At 38.0% G+C, this 22,710-nt stretch overlaps 1 protein-coding gene across 10 annotated transcripts in view; it reads right to left on the bottom strand.

Moving 5' to 3' along the window:
• PHF21A (PHD finger protein 21A) overlaps positions 1–22,710 on the bottom strand; it is a 154,016-nt gene that overhangs the window by 100,280 nt on the left and 31,026 nt on the right. For 6 of the 10 annotated variants that reach the window (XM_036326085.1, XM_036326082.1, XM_036326087.1 and 3 more), the window contains exons 4-5: positions 21,615–21,647; positions 17,548–17,613 (exon numbers count right to left, since the gene is read on the bottom strand). In XM_036326085.1, coding sequence (XP_036181978.1) covers positions 17,548–17,613; positions 21,615–21,647 — 99 coding nt within the window. Of the gene's footprint in view, positions 1–17,547; positions 17,635–21,614; positions 21,648–22,710 lie in introns of all 10 variants that reach the window. The other 4 variants (XM_036326079.1, XM_036326081.1, XM_036326080.1 and 1 more) reach the window with 1 other exon arrangement.

Below are 22,710 nucleotides of genomic sequence, written 5' to 3'. Positions count from 1 at the left end.
CTTTCTAACTATAGAGAGGAGTCAAATAAGAATTTCAATTATTATCTTTCTTGGCCTTTTTTTCCTAAAAGGAAAAGCTGGAAGTCAGAATATTAACAGTCATTCTTACAAATTACAGTATGTAGTTTTTTCTCTAGCAAGATTCAAACAAATCATTAGCTCTGTCAAACCAATACCACAGAAATTCTCTCCCAGGTGTTTCAGGAATAAAAATGCTGTGTCAAATTGGCTTGGGATTATTGGATTTGGTTTGGGCAATATCAAACAACTTTAACTAAAATCAACTTGCCTTTTCCTACACATCTTTTTAGGCTTCCCGCACCCCATCCTGAGATTCTAACTCAACTGGTCTAAGATGGAGCCCTAGCTACAGTATATCTCAAATGCTCTCCAGGTGACTATAGGGTACAAGCTAGGCCTGAGAACACCTAGTTTACACGTAGATGTGGCTTTGGTCTTCAATACAAAGACTAGATTTTATTTTGATAATTATCCTACTACTATTGAGAAAATTATTACTATTTAAATCACTATACTTTCACTAATATACCACTAGATGTGTAAGCTCCTTAAAACAGAAACCTTATCAGCCAAGTTCAGCCCTGAGGCCAAGTTGAATGCCTAGTACATAATAAGTGCTCCATAAATATTTGTGAATGAATGAATTAAAAGCTGAAAAGTACACTTCAGCTTTAGTAGCTTGAAGCAATACAGTAGAAGCTCTCTTAAACCAATAACGACCAGAACCAATAATTAATGAGATAATGAAAAAAAGTTATCTCAATCAGCCCTAGCCGATTTGGCTTAGTGGATGGAGCGTTGGCCTGTGGACTGAAGGGTCCCAGATTTGATTCTGGTGAAGGGCACATGCCTGGACTGCAGGCTTGATTCCCAGTGCAGGACATGCAGGAGGCAGCCTATCAATAATTCTCTCTCATCACTGATGTTTCTATCTCTCTCTTCCTCTACCTTCTTCTCTGAAATCAATAAAATAAATAAATAAGTTACCTAAATCAAGGCATAAAGATTTGTTATGCATACCTAAGCATTTTACTTTTTATTTTTTTAAAATATTTTTTAATTGATTTCAGAGAGGAAGGGAGAGGGAGAGATAGAAACATCAATGATAAGAAAGAATCATTGACTGGCTGCCTCCTGCACACCCCACACTGGGGTTAAGCCTGCAACCTGGGCATGTGCCCTGACCTGGAATCAAACCGTGACCTCCTGGTTCATAGGCTGCTGACACTCAACCACTGAACCATGCTGGACGGGGTAAGCATTTTATTTCTACTTAAATGCACATCCACTTGCTAATCTAATATAGGACCAGGCCTTTTGTTTGTATGGACCTACATGTTAAAAGAGTGTCAAAATATCCTTTTTTCATAAATCATAACCATGATGCATCCAATACTATTTTCATTTTGGTGAGAACTTAAGACATTGGAAGCAATCTGACGGTAGAATCTAGGACATTAGTATTTTACTTCAATTTACTTAATTGGGCAGCGTTATTTTACTAACTCACCTTTATTAACTCTTTCCAAAGCATTTAAAACTTGGTTTTTCTGGGAACAACTTGGTTTTTTCATAAGGAATTGTTTTATGTAATAGTTCAATTACAATAATAACAAATGACATATACAGTTTTGGGAACAAACACAACTCACTCTTGATAGCCATTCTACAACTGATGAGAGACGTGTGTGAGTACCCTACACAACCACCTACTGGCCACAGGCACATAGAGGGAGTGAGAAATGACAGTTAAGCCAGTGTCAGCTGAGATTTTTTTCCTCCACGGAGCTTTTACTGTTATACAAATGTTGGCAACAGGTTTCTTCCTATTGACCTTTCCAATTCCCTAGAGCAGTCAATTCATCCTTTCAGTAGCAGATCATCTGAACTAAGGCCCAACAAAAAGTATCACCAAGTCTCATATACTGTACTGCATCATCAGAGGACCATCAGGCATAGAGGCAGCAGGAGTCAAGGGATCTCTTAATACAAAACACCCCAATGAGGTATATCCAGATTCCCTAGTACACAGGTAAGGCATTTATAAGTAAACTATTATGGGATCCATTTAAAATATAATAGAACATGAGCCTAAAATCCGAATTTAAAAAATGCTCAACTCATTATTTTACTAAGAATCTTTGTAGTAAAAGTCTCAAAAAGAAACAAACAAGAATAGGTCTGTTTTGCTTATTTTGAATCAGCTCCCATTCGGCAGGTGTCTCCAAAGAGGACATTCTGGCAACAAAGAACTACTGCCACCAGGAGGCTCTACAATGTACCTTATATTGAAAGTCTTGAAATTTAAAATGCTCTTGTTTCTTTATAGCTAATGTGATACCTTTGCAAATACACAAATTTCCATAGAAAGTTTTTTTAAAAAATAAAGTTACAGCATTCCTGCTCCTTACTCCCAGGTAATAAGACCTCAGATTTTGAATGTTATCTTGTAATAAAAAAGGTAAGTATTAAAAAATTTTTTTCATTGGGTAGCAATTTTTAAAATTTAAACCTTTCCCAAGATGATAATTCCAACCTTATTCCATTGGACATCTGGAAGAAAATTCTGAGACAGACTTTGCATTTTCAGGATCCATGACAAATGAACTAAAATTATTTCTGGGTTAAATCTGAAAGTGATGACAATGGAAAAATAAAAACTTTCACTTTAAGGATCTGTAAACCTTGATTATTTTCAAATTAGTCTCAGCTGGTATCAGTCAAGATTCTAAGGATCTGAATTTTTTAAAAACTGGTCCTCATTAACATTTTTTTAAAAGGAGAGTGGAGAAATTTTTAACAACTATTAATTTCTAGGATTCGAAACTTGCTCAAGATGGACATGTCACTTCTATTTTCCATGAAATTTTTTAACCGGTGTGTTTACTTCACCAATAATGCCTCTTCCAATCAATAAATCAGGAGCTAGTTGTAAAAATAGAATGTAGATTTCATAGATACTCCTGTTTAAAAGACCGTTAGACAGGGAAACACATTAAGATCTGCTATAGAATACTTGTGTTTCCTGTTAGTAAACAAACCATGTGCTGTCCTTCTCCCCAGGGCTCAGTTCCTTAAAACAGTTACATTATTCACAAGCACAAATAGTTTTTTAGCTTTTTGCTGAGCTGATGGGTTTTTTACCTGTCTATTTTAAAAACTAATCAAGTGCCACATTTTATAAAGATAACTGATTTTATTTGCTTTAAACATAGTAAAAAAAAAATCAAGAGAAAGTATTGGGGGGGGGAACCCCAAAATGCTAGCACAAAAAATACTATTGATATTAATCTGTTTTGATTTACAGAAAAAATGTAACTGAGGGTTTCCCCCCAAGTTCATATTGTGCTTGATTAAAGGAAATGACAGAACAGCTCTTTTCACTACATCATGTCCAGTGGGCTATTAATGCTCAAGACCTCTTTGGTTCCCATCTTAGAATGACACAGCACTTGCTATATCACTGCGCATTCGCACAGCTACAATCTTGGGTGTCTATGAGTTTTACAAGAGAGGGTTTCCTATCATTTTAGAATAGCCTTTCTCAATCAGGATTCCTCACTGGAACTACAGAACACAAAAACTTAATTCAGTGATTATTTTTTCAATGATCACAAGATAGTACGTAACTAGTACTACCATTCTAGATCCATAGGAATGTTATTTCAATACATAGAAAAGATCCCAAGAGTTTTAGGGCTTAATTTTCCCATGGAATCCAGGTTGGTTTAGCAACTGCAGAAGAGAATGAAACTTCTTGAATTATATAGGAAAACATACTTTTTATTCTCGATGTTTTGCTTCGTGAATAGAGGGGAAAAAAGAGAGAACTGGTGTCTCTTTTTTTAAAAATGTCATCTAGTCCAATCCTGACTGGTTTGGCTCAGTGGATAGAGCATTGGGCCAAGGACTGAAAGGTCCCAGGTTCAATTCCAGTCGAGGGCATTACCTTGGTTGCGGGCTTGATCCCCAGTAGGGGGTGTGCAGGAGGCAGCTGACCTACGTTTCTTTCTCATCAATATTTCTAACTCTCTAACCCTCTCCCTTCCTCTCTGTAAAAAAATCATTAAAAATGTCATCTTGCCTAGCCGGGTGTGGTTTTATGGTTGAGTGTCAACCCAGGAACCAAGAGGTTACCGGTTTGATTCCTGGTCAGGGAACATGCTTGGGTTGTGGGCTTGATCCCCAGTGTGGGGCGTGCAGGAGGCAGCCAATCAATGACTTCCTCTCATCATTAATGTTTCTATCTCTCTTTCCTTCTTCTTTCCTCTCTGAAACCAATAAAAAATACATTTTTAAAGGTATCTAGAATACGGCTCAAGCTGAAATAAGTAAAATCAACTCCAGCAGCAGCAGTCTCACAGGTGTGAACAGGTAGCAGGCTGCTTAGAGCTTGCCCAGCTCACTTAACGGAGGTTTGCCCCATCCTAACTGAGATCACATCTCCTGAGAAGGCACTACCAACTAACCCTGGCTTCAGTGCAACACACATTTTCCAGGTGAAAGCCAACTCAGCACAGAAAAGTATAAAAATATGATTCTTAGGGGAATTTTCCTCTAAAACTCTGGGCCTGCAGAGCACATTTTCAAGTTTGTTACTGGATAGACTTAACTGTTAACCTGACTGATGGGTACAAAACTCCTAGTGTCTGGCAAATAGTGAGTGCTATATAATTGTAGGTATTCTTAACAGTATAGTTAACATTAATAGTAATGAAAACAATAGTACAAAATGCTTTGTTTTCCAACTATACAAGCTGAGCCTCTGATCCTCACCTAACAATCTCTGCTCTAGCAATCCTAAACTACTTGCTTAAGTTAGAGCCCTTTACACAGAACAAACAAGTCTTCACAAAAACATGTGAAAAACATTTACTTACTCCGGATCCTGTCATTTTTTACTTACCTGGAAAAACGTCTAATCTGTGCTTTATGGAAATTCAAAACATTTCTTTTCCTACTGTGCTAAGGTTTTTCTGTCAGTTAATTTTCCAACGGGAGAAGAACTCTAGTTCTGTAACATTCTACCTATGAGGAAGCCTTATCAAATGTGAAGGACCTCAAGTATATCTGCATAAAACCAACTTAGAGAGCCACTGCCTGAGCTCCTCCTGCACTCTACTGCTGCCCTACCACAAGGGGGAAGGTTAAACTGATAATATTCTAACACAACAAGTATCATAACCTCACAACTTCCAATCACTTACTCAGAAAAAATGAATGGATATATCCAACAAAGGAAACATTATGTATTCCCTTTCTACAGTAGGCTTAACTGTATGTTGGTAAAATAAAATCTGATTGAGACTTTAAACACACATTTTAAATGTCAGTTCAAAATGTATCAAACTTCTAACACATGACTAAAAGAAAGGGTATGACTTGGTCTTCAGGACTGACATGCTCTCAGCATTGGGCATATAAAAGGTGCTTAATAAGTATTTGCCAAATAAAGTGATCATTACAACTTTTCATTTACATTCAAGGTAGAATTCTATCCAGCATGTTAAAAAGCGTATCTTTTACAAAAATTACCCTAGAAATGAACACAACTTTTCGAGAGAGCAAACAGGTAAAACATAGGTTTCAGAAATGTTTTGGGACACCTGCCTAACTCACAAATCCTTTTCTCTAAGAGGTGCTTCCTGGTCTAGCCTGTCTACTGGTGCCATGGTCCCCTGGCCAAAGAGAACAAGCCAGTGAGTCTGGGATGGTCTCTTGAATAGAAAAGATAGAAACTTAGGAACTGTGCAGTGGCCAGAAGCCTTCTGCCTGACATGTGCTCAGAGGAACTGAGAAAGCCAGTCTGTAGAGAGGGGAAATGAAGCAGATGCAGAGGAGGACAAAGGGACACAAGAGACAGAGACTCTCCAGTTCCAGTCCCCAAAGCTGCCGCTGGGTTCTTGAGATGTCCTAATATGGTTCCAATCAATTCTCCTTTGTGCTCAAGCTAGTTCTAGTTAAGAGTCCTTTACACAGAACAAACAAGTCTTCACAAAAACATGTAAAAAACATTTATTTACTCCAGATCCTATCATTTTTTACTTCCAGGAAATAATCAAAATTATTGTCCAAATAATTTATGTCCAAGTATGTACACTGCAGAGCTAGGCATAAAACAGTAAAATACTGGGAACAATCCAAATGTCTAAAAATACTGAACTGACTAAACAAACTCTATACCCATATGACAGGACACTATCAAGCCACTAAAAACTAATATTCCTGAAGAATATTTAAAAATGGGGAGAAATGCTCAAGTCATAAAAATAAGTATTTAAAAAATAATGAGTGTAATACCAACCTCAATTCTATTTTTAATACAAATGTATGGCATAGAAAAAAGAAAAAAAAAGAATCTAAAACATGGAAGTAGAATCACAGCTAAATTTTATTTTTCTCCAAATGAACATGCATGGCTGTTAAAATTAGAAGAAAAAATATTTGAAGGAATTATAAACTACAACCCCCAGTGCCAATAATTCAGTCTCCTCTCACAGGTCTGGTAAAAAAAAAAGAAAAAAGTTATATTGTATTAACAAATTTAATTATTAAAATTTAATTCATTGACTTTAAATAAGAGCCTCTTTTGAGCAGGTGGGTTTTAGTAGGAAGGAAAGACTCCCAGCCATCCTATATAATAAAAGCCTAATATGCTAAGTGTCCAGTTGTCCATTCAGCCAATCAAAGCATAATATGTTAATTATATGCTAAGGCTGCTCAACTGCTCACTATGATATGCACTGACCACCAGGGGATAGACGCTCCAACTGGTAGGTTAGCTTGCTGCTGGGGTCTGGCCAATCAGGACTGAGGGAGAGGAGCCAGGCACACCCTGGAGCCCTCCCTGCAGTCCCTCCCCAGCTGGCCAACCTTCTGCATCCCTCCCCAGCCCTGATCGTGCACCAGTGGGGTCCCTCAGCCTGGCCTTCACCCTCTCGCAATCTGGGACCCCTCAAGGGATGTCGGAGAGCTGGTTTCAGCCCAATCTCGCAGGCCAGACTGAGGGACCCCACTGGTGCATGAATTTGTGCACCGGGCTTCTAGTTATTTATAATTTAGCAAACATTCAGAGAGATAAGCTTTAGAAAGCAAGCAGCCCTGAAACAAAAGCAAAAAGAGCAAATAGTAATCAAGGAAATGGGTATGAGAGAGCCACTGTGACCTAGCCTTGTCCTATTTATACACTTCCCCTTTCACTTGACAATCTAATAAATTATTTCTCAACCAGTATAATCCATCTACTCCTTTAAATAAATGTAAATATCATATTCTTCTTTGATGTTATTTTAATTTAAAGCAGTCTTGAGCCACATGGCCTGGATTGCCAGCTCTGAAACACTGGGCATGTGACTTAACCTCTCATCCATAAAATGGGGATAGCAGTATCCATCTCCTAGGGCTACTGTAAGAATTAAATGAAACAGTGTATTTAAAGCACACAGAGAAGTGTCTGGCAAATAGTGAGTGCTATGTAATTGTAGGTAATCCTACAATTTAATATTAATAGTAATGAAAACAATAATACAAAATGCTTTGTTTTCAAACTATACAAGCTGACCCTCTGACCTTTACCTGACAAAATCTCTGCTCTAGCAATCCTAAACTACTTGTTGACTGAATATGGCCTGCTGTTACCTATTACCGTGCCTTTGCACATGCTGTTCTTTCTGCCTGTAAGGGCTTTGTCCACCTAGCAAATCCCTACTCATCGCCAACACTCAATTCCGATATCAGCTTGTTGTGAAGACTCCCATAATGCCCCCCCAAGATAATCTTCATTTTCTGTATGCCACACATATTCTAACTTCAAATTTATTATAATTGTTTACATGTTTAAATCCCCTACAAAAGTCTGAGCTCAGTCAAAACAGACTCTAAATATACATTTGTTGGAACTTAAATAATTCAGGGAGTAATCATGTATTCATTTACCAAGAGTATACACGGATGAACAAAACAAGTAGAAGTCCTGGCCTCCTGGAGCTTACAGTTTCTGGGCTTTGAGTATGGTCCTAGAAGGTATCAGTTTAAGTACAGGATGGACTAAATCCTATAAGTAGTAGTATGTTTATTATGTTTTACTATTATGTTTTACTATTATTATTATGCTTTACTATTATTATTAGAGCCTAAATCTATTCTCTATCCCAAAGAGTAGAGCAACCAACTAAAAAGGACACATTCTCTCTCCTATAGACTCTTACAGAATGCCTTAACCAAGCTTCAGAGTCACCATGCGGCTTGCACTAAGGAAAATGCAAAGGGAGTATTAGAGCAGAGCTCCCAACACAGCCCAGGATAGATGGGAGGCCAAAGACTTAGTCAGCAGATGACCTGACTCAGGAGTCCAGATAATTCCCCAAAGACTAAATAAATATCCTATCTAATAATATTCCAGACTTTTGCTTTTTTATTTAGTTTTCTTTTTTGTTCTATTTCTATTTTTTTTATTGACTTGAGAGAGAACAGGGGTGTGGGGAGAGAGAGGAAGAGAGAGAGAGGTTTGTTGTTCCACTTATTTATGCATTCATTGGTTGATTCTTGTATGTGCCCTGATTGCGGATCAAACCTGAAACCTTGGTGTACCAGAACAGTGCTTTAACCAACAGAGTTACCCAGCCAGGGCCTATCTCTATTTTTTTAAATTTAAATTCTTTATGTTGAAAGTATTATATATGTCTCCTTTTTCCCCCATCGACCTCTCCCCGCCCGTTCCCACCCCCCTATTTCTACTTGAATATATACACATAGCTTTAAAAAAAACAAACACCTGCCACAGGCTTATAATAAAAACAGCAGTCTCTTGCATCGATCCTCTCCAACTCTCTCGTCGTGTGCCTTTCAGGAAACCACTTTCAACTCTTACATATTTTTTCAGGTATTTATCTTATTTTAAATTAAATATTCATGGTTTCTTGCTTTTTCACTTTAAAAATTACTAACTGAATTTCTACTACAGATAACTGAAATCTAGTTCTTATATTACCTTCTCTTCTCCCACCCCCTATGCCCATTACAGTCATATCACAACTTTTAATTAAATCCATATTTAATAAGGTCTGTATTATCAGAATCATGTGAATAACTTTAATTCATGAGACAATTAGTAATATTACAAGTCCAAAGAAGCTATAAAACATCTCTACTAGTAAATAATGGCTCAAAACACATCATGTAATCTACTAGTGCATTTTTTTTCTTCGTTGTATCTTTCCTAGACACCTCCATCCTCCTGTCCAAAGTAAAATGGTTGTTCTCTAAACCGACAGTACAACAGTCATCTAGACTTTCTCCCCTCTTCAAACAAGGGACTTTTCTTCATCACCTTTTGTACTGGATTCCCTGTTTTCTGGATCCATGTTTTAATCTTTATTGGTTTATTTACTTGTTTTGGCAGAGAACAACCTCCAGTAGCTTCCTCAATAAAGGTGTATGGATACCAGGCCTGAGTGACTCATCTGGTTGAGCAGTGTCCTGTGCACTAAAAGGTTGCTGGTTCGATTCCCAGTCAGGGAACAGCCTGGGCTACAGGTTGGTCTCTGGTCAGGGTGGGCACAGAAGGCAACCAATCAATGTTCTGTCTCTGTCTCTCTCTCTCCCCCTTCCTCTCTCTCTAATCATGTCCTCAGGGGAGGATTAAAAAAAAAGGGGCGCATGACTAATAAGTTTTGTGCCCTTGCATATTGACACGGTCTCTATTCTACCCTCAGACTCAATAAAAAGTTGGGTTAAGTATAGAATTCTACATTGGAAATGACTGTTTTTTCATAATTTCAAAAGCATCATTCCACTTTTAGAGGTGATAGGTATGTTCATTATCTTGGCTGTGGTTATGACTTCACTCCATCAAAATTAAACTATTTTTTAAATGAATGTTTATTTAACATGAATTATGCCTCAATAAATTTGTGAGAGAGAGCAAGAGGGAAAGAGAAAAAGAATCCAAAGTAAAAGAGGCTTTAAAAAAATAAGGTACTAAAAACGAAAACTGTGGGGCTGGCATGTATGTAAGAGGGCCTTCTCCTTACTCAGTGTACAGTAGACCCTTAAGCAACATGGGTTAAACTGTGTGGGTTAAAAATTCACTTACATGCAAATTTTTTCAAAATGTATATACAGTAGTGTAAATGTATTTTCCTTATTATTTTTAATAATTTTTCTCCAGCTTACTCTATTTAAGGAAACAGTAAGTAATGATATACAAATGTGCTCATTACCTATCTATATTATCGATAAAGCAACAGTAGGGTATTAGTAGTTAAGTTTTTGAGGAGTCAAACATTAGATGTGGATTTTTTACTGCATAGGGGGTCAGCACCCGAACCCTCACGTTATTCAAGGGTTAACTGTCTACCCTTTTCCAGTGTGGTACTCACTCCTGCCCTAGACTGCTATACGGTGCCTAATATCTTTGAGTCAAGTGCCTCTCTGGTTAATTTCTCTAAAATAAGAGTTGGCAAACTTCTTCTATATGCTGGCAAGTTTTCGTCTCAACTACTAATTCTGTTGTTGGTGGCCCCAAAACAGTCATAGACAACATGTAAATGAAAAATGTGGTTGTCTCTCAGTAAATTTATTTACAAACACAGGTGGCAGGCCAGACTTGGCCCAGGTGCAGGCCAGAGTTTGCTGATCCCTGCTCTAGAAAATCATACTAGTCTTTCCATCTCCAGAGAACTAATCAATCTCTCCTTAGAAGTGATGGCTATAAAATGTTTTATTAAGTGAAAAAGATAACTAAGCAAGTAAAAAGGGGAAGGGAAGTCGTAAAAAAGGAATACTGGAAAGTTTAAGTCATATAATCTTATCAGCTGTTAGCATCACATGAGGCTCAGGGGCAGTATTCTGATAACTCGCAAACACTGTTTCAACTAATTAACTCACATCTAGGACAAACAAAAATCAGCCTAAGTAATGTGTGTGTCTTCAGAAGTTTTATGACAGATGTTCACAGACAGTTCCAAATGGTTACTTGCCTATCTTGACATTAGTTGGGTTTAGGTATGAATAATAGTGTGGGAGATTTCTCTCTAGATTTTTAAAAAAATGAAATAAACATTCGCATCAACTGGACCCATGGTTTCACATCAATATTGCAGAGGAGGGATGAACTAGACTAAATCCTAGGGAACTTCTCAACTCTGAATAGAGATGAGGTCAGAGTCCCGTCATAATTCAAGGATGTCTAAGAAAATAACAATTCTAAATTCTAATGTGATGTGCCCATCACGCTAGTTTGGTTGTGAATGAGAGAGGGTAATATTCTATGGTTACTGGTATCAGAGGCTAGAAATAATCATGTATCAGATCACCATTATTGGATTACAAAAACTAATTTACTTACTTGATTCCAAAGCAATGAAGCCTAAAGGCAATGTAATTATTGTGCCTAATGTCCTATTTCAAAAATATTTGATAGATAAAGGTCCACAGAGTAATTTAAGAATTTACTAAATAAAAATGAATGAACAGTACAGTGATCTGGATTCTAGTCCTGAATAGGACACTGATTAATTATATAATCATAGCTAAGTCACAAACAGTCTATGTCCTAGTTTATGTATTACAATGATATCCTCATGACTCAATTAAATGTGAAATGTTCTAAGCTTCTCTTTTTCCCAAAAAAATGTTTTTATTGATTTGAGAGACAAAGAGAGAGAAACATCAATGTGAGGGAGAAACATCGATTGGTTGTCTTCCATACACACAACCTGGGTTTGTGCTCTGCCCGGGAATCGAACCAGTGAGACCTTTCGGTGCATAGAACAGCACTTGACCAACTTAGCCACACCGGCCAGAGCTAAGCTTCTTAAAAGAGTAGTACTTTACATGTAAGATGAAGGTGTTACATATGAGATGAAGTTAGTTACCATAACTAAAACCAACAATTTCCATTCAAATAGAAGTTACCTCCAAAAATATTTAGTGGACTCAATAGATACATGTCCATTAACTCCTAAAAGGCATTACCCAAACATTACATAAATAAGGAAATAGACATATAAATTATTTAATAACTCAAAAAATCTATCAAGTCTGTTACAGGGTCAGGAAGAGAATCAAACTCCCAGTGTCCCCTCATACGAAATCCATTGTTCAAGTCACCTACTTAGCTTATATTATGTTGTTCTATGCATCAGAAACATAATTAGCTATGACAGGAACAGAAACTTCTCTCCCAAAGGCTTCACGATTCATTTTACTAAAATATATTCATATTTAAAATGAGAATGGTTCCCTAAATGGCAACTATTTATTAAAACCAAGAAAATATTTCATCTTTTATTAGGTTACACATTAGGCAAAAAAATAGAGACTGTAATTTTTTAACATAGAGTCAGAAAAGTAAACCAATAGCAAAGACCAAAGACTATGAAGAGATCTACCTCCCAAAAAGGATTAAGAAAAACAGGAGAAAGTGAAAGAAAAACAAAACCCAAAACCAAAAGGTAACTCTGTGGAATATTATGGAATATTTGTAGCAAGGTCAAATGGCATGAAAAATATACCCGCAGAAAGCATCAGATACATATTAATCCATCTTCCAATAAGCAAAGTGCCCCACCCCCCAGGCTATCTCCTGGGAAAAACTAGGTATTCTCATATATGCTGTTAATCTAAAACAGCATTTTCTGGAAATAATTAGTAAAAGTTTTTTTTTCCAATACAGTAAAAGTTTTTTGTTATGCCCGTTGACCAAGGATGGTCAATGGATTATTACTCTCAATTCTTCATAATCACTCTGTTATAAAATTATAATCCACACCCTTCGTCTTGGCCTAATGAAATGTTCAAAGAATTGATGCCAGCAGAGGCTTAAAACATGTTTCAGTAGTTTGGCCATGAAATGAGGATGGCCCAGGGAGCTGCTGCCCCTTCATGCTAGGTTTCAGAATGAACACTTTGGAGTGGACCTAACCCAAACTGCAGTCTGGAGGCAGGAGCAACCAACCCACCCACAAACTAAAATAGATGTGGCTGGCTAAGTCCAGCCTCGATCAGGAGAAGTCCAGGTGATCTACAGACCCAATGTGAAAATACACTTAGTGTTATAAGCTCCTCAATAAAACACTGGTTTGTTATACAGAACTGTCATGGCAGTAGCTGACCACTACACCCAGTAAACTCATACCTAAGAATCTATCCCAAGGCAATCACAAAGAAACAGGTTCACAATACAAAGGTGTTTATCACAGCAATATTTATATTAGTGAAAAACTGGAAACATCCTACCATCAACTAATAAAGGAATAATTAAATAAATTATGATCTAGCCAGACCATTAAATATTTGAAGCTACTAAATATCATGTTTTTAAAGAACACATTCATACTTTAAATTTAAAAAGCATATAAAACAAGATGCACTGTTTTAAAAAATCATATACAAATAGAGAAAAAGATCAGTTGGATAAAATAATTCATTTAAGAAACAAATGCTTTTCTTTGCTAAATATTATCTTATGCTAAATATTATACTAAATATTATACTCAAAATAAAGTAAGACAAAATGTCCCCTGATTTCCTGGAAATCATAGTCTAGTGAGGAAGACAGATACTTTAAAAAATGATCACATACATGTAATTCCAAACTGTAATACGCTATTGTGGCCAAAGTTACTAATGATCGCCAGCATGTTCCCCCTTCTTACTCAGTACCACAGTCCCTGAGTTTTATTTGGCGGTAACCACTTCAAACAGACTACACTTCTGACTTTCCTTGCTCCTAGTTGACTAAATTCTGACCAATGGGATCTAATTTGGAAATGGCCCGTGCAACTTCCAGTAAACATCCTTAAAAATAAAGGAGCTGCTCTTTGTTGCTTTTCCCCCTTCTTACCAGATGGAGCAGCTATTTTGGACTATGATGTGGAGGCTTCATACTGAGAATGGCAGGGCAACAGAATAGGAGGAGCCCGGGTTCCCTGAAACTGTGGCACCATTACCACCAGCTTGGTCCACCTACAGAACTTTTACATGAGAGAGAAATAAAATTCTACCTTGTTTAGTCCATTTTCAGTTTGAGTTTTTAGTCATTCACAGCTGAACCTAATCCTAAATGGGATAGCTATAAAGGAAAAGTGAAAGGTTCAAGGAGAGATTATAATAGAAACAGCTGATTTTAACATGAGGATGGCGTTTCAGAGATAGGTCTTCTGAGGAAGTAACTAAGCTGCTACCTGATGCCTGGCCAGAGAGCACCAGGAGAAGGAAGGTGGGGGTGGGGAGCAAACTGATCAAGGAAGGGAAAATAAAAAATGCAACTACTATGGCTAAGCCTGAATCGCCAGAGGGTCAAGCAACATACTTTGGGATGTTAAGATTGCTTCTACAATGCACTAAAATGAAAGCAAACTACTAAAGCCACGAAGTGCTGTGCCCCCAGTATCAGCATCTGTACTCTGACAAGCAAAAGACCACATATGCATGTCAAAAATGAGGAGGGAGGAATGCAGAATGAAAATAAACTATGTTAAAGAAATTAATAATTGCTTTCAGTATTAATAGTGTTTAAAATAGCTGGATTTTCTGATTAAAGAGGTTCATATATCACGAGGAGAACGTCATTAGACTTTTAAATGCTAACTATTCCTGATACAGACAAGAGTTTAGTGTTAATTATTTTTATTATTTCTTGTCTATTTCTAGTTATAAAGGAAACATATATTGTGGAGAATTTAGCAAATGTATATAAGAGTATAAAGAAAAAATAAACTACCTGTAAATTCATCACCTTCCAACAACATATACTGACACTGTTTTTATACACATTTACACTTGTATACATATATATACCTACAACACACACAAAAATGGGACTTTAACGCATGTGAAGTTGCATGTGCTTTTCACTTATCTTACCATGAGCACTTCCCAATGTCACAAAAACATTTCTGAAACCACAAGAGTGACTATATTAACAAAGACTTTCTATAGCCAATCAAATCTAGGGATTTCCTAAGTTAAAAACTGTCAACCTGACCCCGTGGGTCAAAAGTTGACTTCAAAATCTGCCATGAAAAATTTCTATCCAGAGACCTCAAGTTCCAGCTGGAAAGCACTGGAACTTTCTAACTAAGAATTCAATAAAATTCACTGAGTTTTAGCCATGAAGGATGTTCCCTAAAGACCATATTTTTCCAAATAAAGGGTCCCATTTAATAATGTCTTGAGAAAGAAATTGAATAAGTATCAAAGATTGCAGGAGCAATAACAAATAAAAACAAATAAGTGCTTACTGTAAGAATTAATGGCTATCTGCAAATTTTGTTTTTTAATAAAGCAAAGTAAGAAAATGTATGCATCTATTGTATAATTGAATTTTCAAGTGGATATAGAAAATATTATAGAAAAATGCATATAGAAAAAGAATGGAAACAAATAATGACAAAGGGTTAATCAGTGTTAATTCTGGAATATGACATTCTTTGAAGTATTCTGTATGTACATTTTTTCTCACAACCAAAAAATTAATGTTAAATTAAAGTAATAGTCATGCAAGTAAGGTAATTCAGATTTTAGTTATTAAAGTTGAAGGAAAATCATTAAGTTTTCCCAGAGGCTAAGTGGATCTTGTGAGGAAAAAAGACACACAAAAAGCTGGGCATTCAGCATTAACAGTTTGTTCTAAAATAATACTATTTTAAACTAAATATCAATGTTTCATGTTGGAAATAAGTCTGCGGAAGGACCAGCTTTTGAACTTTACAGCTGTGTTTCCTCAAGTACTATCCTACCTAACAATGATACGTTCCCTGTTCTATCAAAAAGGCTGTTTAAATAGTTAAGCAAATAAAACTGCAAGATTGCATTTCAGTTTCTGACTCTAGTTCTCTTTACTGACACTAAACCCATTTTTAAAAATTCTAGTTTCTAAAATCCAAACTTAGTGACAGAATTTACCACTTGATGAAATACCTTACTGAACATAAATGGTTGCAATTTTCTATTAAGCTAGACTCCTAATAGAAAAAAATTAAAGAATAAAAAGTTACAGAAATAAAGCAAATCTTTGTATCAATGCTCACAAACAAAAACTTTAGATAAATGTACTTATTTATAATTGCCCCATTTTCCTCAAATGTAGCCTTAGGTTAACTTTATGACAACAGACCTCATCCTTACTCCACTAATCAGTTCTCAGCTGGAACACGTGACTTTTTCAGCAAGTGACTCATTCATTGGCATCCTGTCAAACTAACGCTGAAACTATAGGAGGCTCAGCACTAACACAATTCTAAAGCTAGAACACTTTCACTCACACACATCATTTTGACTTCAGAGAACTGACTCACTACCAGAGTCAAATATATACTAATAAACTCTGTTTATATTTTTCCTTAAAACTTGTTCTCTACCATGCCATCGTCTCCCAATTTGAGTGTGGCAATTTCCTAATCCAAAACACCTCTAGTTTCTGGAGAAGACAAGATGGGGAAACATAGTGGCTTAAAACAGGAAGGGGGAGAAAAAAGCAGTTGTTCACTCAGCTGGAAAAATATTCTGTTCTGAAACAGCAACAACTCATAACTATTCCATATAGTTCTCAAGATTTATTTTTCTCCTCACACACTGTAACAGAAAACAATTACAAAAAAATCTCCAGAAATAAACTACTCTCAATGCCTTTATTTCACTAAAGTTTAAAAAACAACATAAAATCAATTACTGAGAACTATTCAGTCAAAAATCTTCAATGAGATATCACTGGCATTAACTATCGACTGCAAATCAACTAATCATTTTGGTTCACACGTTCACCTCCTCCAAAATAGAAAACTGCTCCTTGTAATCAGAGAAAGGGTGGAGGAGGAACAAGAAAACAATGATTTGTCAGATTACCACAGACATTTACTTATAGCTCTATCAACTGTCACACTCCACCTGGTGGCAGGAGCTGCCTGAATTGGCGAAGTGCAGGTCATTGTACAAGAAATTCCAAACATGCTTTCCAGATTGAAAAAGCACGATGCTCCGCTCTTGCTCTATATAAAATAGGTTTAATCAAAGTTTTGTTCACGCCAATATCTAATACAGATTAACATAAAGGTATAACAAAAATCAGAATGGGAGACCTGTATTTACTAGTAGAGTGATCTGTTTACAATCATTATCTCCATGTTAGTTAAATGTTATTTCAAGTCTTCAGAACAGTAACAAGCATATCCAGCAGCGATCACGGACTCCCACGAACTTTCTTTACCCTTTTCCTCTATGGGTAAAGTATAGAGTTTAATTAACACAGTTAACAGCAGCTTGCCACACCGCTTTTAGATATTTACCAGGAACATATACCCATGGGATACTCTAGAGACTGATTTCAACCAAAAATAAAAATAGATAAACAGATCTCAAACAAAATTAAAACTGAGTCTGGCTGCCCACACTTATTTTCACACATGAGGAAAAATAGCAGTTCTCCTAGAAGCCTCAAGCAGACATATCTTTAGAACACAATGTTAAAAATACGCCCCGCCTCCCCCCCCACCCCCACCCCACACACACTCCTTTTTCCCCTACCTGTTTCTCACTCAAAGCTGTGATTTTGGCTTGGAGTTCATGAAGCTGTTTCTTTAAATCAGCATTCTGATTGGAAAGAAAAAATATCTGTGAGAAAGATATTTCATTTGTTAACAGAATAGTAGCAAGAAGACTTTATGCATATTGCATTACAAATGATGAAGCAAACTTAAGCATTTTAGCCAATCAAATTCATCATGCATTAAATTGTAGTCACATTACCACTACCTAATGCATAGATCCTAAATGTAGGCTCCTAACACTAGAACCTGGGCAGCTCCTTTGCAATTGCTTTAAATTATAAGAGGTTTTATATTTTAGCATATGTAAAATAGTACACCTTTCTACGAAAAATATTATTCTTTGACAGAAAACCCAAAGCTCCACTAATCAGACAAAAACAGGAAAATGGAAGTTGTATCATTGCCTTGCCTCTTCCTTATTTAGTAGAGTGCATTTGTTATTTTAGCCTAGATTTGAAAAGCTGTCAGTACCACAAATGCCTTGACACTGTATCATTCAAATGAACACAGCGACTACCAGGGCATTCTCTCAGTTTTCAAATTCTAGGATTCAAAAAAGAATACTATTTTATTTTATTTTTTAAATATTTTTTATTCATTTCTTACAGAGAGGAAGGGAGAGGGATAGAGAGTGAGAAACATCGATGAGAGAGAAACATTGATCAGTTGCCTCCTGCACACTCCCCACTGGGGATGTGCCTGCAACCAAGGCACATGCCCTTGACCGGAATCGAACCTGAGACCCTTGAGTTCGCAGGCCGACACTCTATCCACTGAGCCAAACCGGTCAGGGCAAGAATACTATTTTAGATGAAATACACTGAATATGCTTGCGTTTTACTCAAGTGGGGCACTCTCTCAGTTTTCAAATTCTAGGATTCAAAAAAGAATACTATTTTAGATGAGATACACTGAATATGCTTGCGTTTTACTCAAGTGAGACAAAAAAATCCAAGATTTAAAAAGCAAGATTAATGCTTAATATTGGGTAGCCTACTAGCAGATTGAACACCACCCCAATGAGAGATCACTTTTTCTTCATCATCTCACATGCAATTCTTTCCATTAGCCCTGCCTGGTCTTCTATCAGGTTGGGGCACACATCCTTCCTCTCAGGATTACGACATGTGGTCTTTTTTAAATAAGAATGTGTGAGTGTGTGAGTGTGTGTGTGTATGTGTGTGTGTGTATCCTATATAATAAAAGGCCAGCCACCATAAGTGTAATAACAGAACCACCAGAAACCAGAACCACCATGGCCCCTTGCTGGGCTGGCCCCGCCCCCAAGCAAATGGTTAGGGGTGATCAAGCAAGCAGGTAGAGTGGTTAGGGGTGATCAGGTAGGCAGACCAGCCATTAGAGGTGATCAGGTAGGCAGACGGCCCCTCCCTGGGCTGGCCCCACCCCCCAGTAAGCAGTTAGGGGTGATCAGGCAGGCAGGCAGAGTGGTTAGGGGCGATCAGGTAGGCAGACCAGTGGTTAGCAGTGATCGGGTAGGCAGATGCCCCCTCACAGGGCTGACCCCGCCCCCCCAGCAAGCATTTAGGAGTGATAAGGTAGGCAGCAAGTGGTTAAGGGTGATCAGGTAGGCAGATGGTCCCTCGCAGGGCTGGTCCCATTCCCCAACAAAGGAAGAGTGAGGCCCAGGCCACCGGCGGCGACTCTGTGGCAGGTGTGCGGCTGGCCAGCGATTGCCCTGCAGAGGGAGGCCCAGGCATTCCAAGCCATCACACCCCACGCCTGTCGCCTGCAGAGGGAGGCCACTGGTGGCAGGGGGAGGGGGAGACAGCGCTGCACAGATGGCAAGCAGTGGCAGCAGCAGGGGTGGGGCCAGCTGCCTGCAGCCAGGGAAGGAAAGCCCCGATAGACCCTGATCTCAGGCCAGGCCTAGGGACCCTACCCAAGGGGTCCCAGATGGTGAGAGGGTGCAGGCTGGGCTGAGGGACTCCCCCCGAGTGCACAAATTTTTGTGCACCGGGCCTCTAATATATGTGTGTGTGTGTGTGTGTGTGTGTGTGTGTGTGTGTGTGCGTATGTGTATACATATATATAAATATACTAGAGGACCAGTGTACGACATTTGTGCACTGGAGGGGGGCGTATATCCCTCAGCCTGGCCTGCACCCTCTCGCAGTCCGGGAACCCTCGGGGGATGTCCGACTAATGGCTTAGGACCGCTCGGATATCCTTAGCGCTGCCGCGGAGGTGGGAGAGGCTCCCGCCACTGCAGCTGTGCTCATCAGCTGTGAGCCCGGCTTCTGGCTGAGTGGCGCTCCCCCTGTGGAGCACACTGACCACCAGGGGGCAGCTCCTGCATTAAGCATCTGCCCCCTGGTGGTCAGTGCACATCGTAGTGACCAGTTGTTCCCCGATTCGGTCGATTTGCATATTAGCCTTTTATTATATAGGATACACACACACTAGAGGCCTGATGCACAAAATTTGTGCAAGAGTAGGCCTTCGCAGCTGTGGTGGCTGCCTGGATCCCTTCCTCGCAGCCGTGCAGCTACCTGGATCTCTCGCAGCCACAGCTGCAGCCCTGGCTTCATCTGGAAGGTTGCCCGGAAGGATGTCTGGTCTAATTAGCATATTACGCTTTTATTATTATAGATATATAATGAAATCACCCACAAGATTGCTCAACAACTTACTGCTCCCTTGGATTTTTTTGCATTAAGACTGCTGTTACCTGGCCACCAGCTCTATGGGAAATGCTAACGATTTCTAATAATATTTCAGTTGCTGATAATAAAGGTTACCATATTAAATATAAAAGAATCTATTAATCTAAGGTCTACATCCTGGTTCCCTAAATCTAATTTAAATAATATCTTTTAAAAATAAATAAACATGGAGAAGCTTCTCAAAGTTCAAATGTCAAATAGAAATTAAGTGTGGGCTATCAATGGATTGTGTTAAAGCACTGGGTACAAAATTTTTTAAATGACTATTATTCCTACTTCCAAAAATCAATCTGCCTCAGTACCATTCCTCAATCCAAGAATTTATTTTACTTAAATTTACAATGAGGCATATATGGTATGCTAACAAGCTAAAGATGTATACACATATATCTGAGTACCCATCAATGGGTTTAGTTGTTTCGTGACCAGGTTATGAGTCAACAAATACAAGGGAGAAATCCTAAGAGAGTCTGTACTCTCCACACTTATGACCTGTTGTCTAAGGCTGCAAAAGAGACATTGCCTGAAAAATAAATACAATCATGAAAGACAAGATAACATTCTAGGAAGATTTCTCTTCAGGGATAGAGAATAAAATGTCTAAATCAAAAACTCCTATGAGAGCCCAGCTGGCATGGCTCATTGATTGAGCATCAACCTATGAACCAGGAGGTCACCGGTTCAATTCCCAGTCAGGGCACATGCCTGGGTTGTGGGCTCAGTTCCCATTGTGGGGTTTGCAGGAGGCAGCCAATCAATGATTCTCTCCCATCATTGAGGTTTCTCTTTCTCCCTTCTTCTCTGAAATCAATAAAAAAATATTTTTTTAAAACTCCTATGAGGATTTAAAAAAAAAAATTAACACTTGCTGGATTAAGGGCTCTTTCAAAAATTAAAAAAAATTATATGCTTTTAAAAACGTATTCTAAAATTCTTACCCTGAATATAGTGTGATTAAGTATTTAAATGTTCTGTACTATATCTCTACTATAAACTCTGAGAAAATAAGAATGGTTCTAGGTTTTACTCCATACTTGTGAGATTATAGAAAGCCTCACAAACTGATTTTGAGTAAGTGGGCTTATAGAAATGAAACTTAAACTCTCAACTTTCCCCCCAAAATACTCAAAGCAATTAACACAAAAGCAAGTAATAGTAACAAAGATGAAATGATAGCTATATTCTAATAACTGGATTTTTGTAAACCCTTAAAACATAAGACCAATATGCTAATATAATTGCTGTGAGAGAAGATAGTTTTTAAAAACTTATGTACTGGTCTATATTTTAGTATTTTTATGATCACTTTGCTTTACATTATTTTAATTTAAAAATTAAATGAATTAAAATAGTATTTTACCTGTGGATCCTGTTTCATTTGAGCAACCAGTTTCTGGTAATAAAGAGAAAAAGAGCCATCAGTCTTCCATATTAACTCACTATGGCAAATCAGGTTTGGCCCCCCCGAATCTAGAGTTTTATGATTCACACACACACAAAAATGAGCAATACCACAATCAGAACAAAAAGCTTCTGTGATCTATATAAAAGGTTAATAAGACACTCCTCTTAATATGGGGGGGAGGGGGGAGAATCAAACTACCGCTTTGTATTCGAAATGAAATGCTCCTGCTTTTTAACAAATCTGAAAATGGGATGAGGGTGGGGAGTGGAGTTTAAAAGGCAATTTAAACAAGCTGTATGCTCCATAAGCCAAACATCTCTTTAAAATGTTGTCATTGGGTAGAGTCCTAAATAAGGCCTACAAAGAAGCTGCTCCCATACAGAACAGGCCTGTCTGTATACAGCAAAGTGCAGAGGAGCCCAGTGTCAGATCTGACTTTGCCACTGTCTTCTCCATGCAGGCCGGGGGGGGGGGGGGGGGGGGGAGGGCGGGGGGCGGGCGGGATGGGATGTACTCAGTGGGGCAATGAGGCTCAGTATTTAAGAGTAAAGAAGTGAAGGAACAATAATGCAAAACTCTACCTACCTGGGTTCCTCTGGGAAAGAAAGTACTACCAGAATATTGAATGAGAAAGGCCTTTACTAAGGAAAACAGAAGTCCAAACAAATGAAAAACAAAGAAAATTGGATGCTGTCTGATCTAACCCAACTTCTAAAAGCATCACTGTCCAAAGATAACCATAACCAGTGAGAGTAGAACCTGAAAGATAAAGGTATATCAGAAAGCAGATTCCTAAAAGTTATCTGGAAATAAGCTATTCCCCAAGTGAATCCATATAACTAAAAATCTGTCCCTCTTTTGGGTAACAAGGCACTTTTAAATTTTGTTAGTCATAAAATAAAATCTAATATGTATTATATACTTATCTACCTTCTTTCATTTAAAACTGTTAGCTTTGTGGGCCCGTCAATGTGACTCAATGGCTGAGCGTTGATCCATGAACCAGGAGGTCATGGTTCCATTCCAGGTCAGGGCACATACCCAGGTTGTG

Source organism: Myotis myotis, unplaced genomic scaffold (genome assembly GCF_014108235.1).
Source record: "Myotis myotis isolate mMyoMyo1 unplaced genomic scaffold, mMyoMyo1.p scaffold_m19_p_10, whole genome shotgun sequence".
In the NCBI taxonomy this organism is placed as follows: domain Eukaryota; kingdom Metazoa; phylum Chordata; class Mammalia; order Chiroptera; family Vespertilionidae; genus Myotis; species Myotis myotis.
Note: the sequence above shows the minus strand (reverse complement) of the source record. Positions and strands in the feature narration are given on the sequence as shown.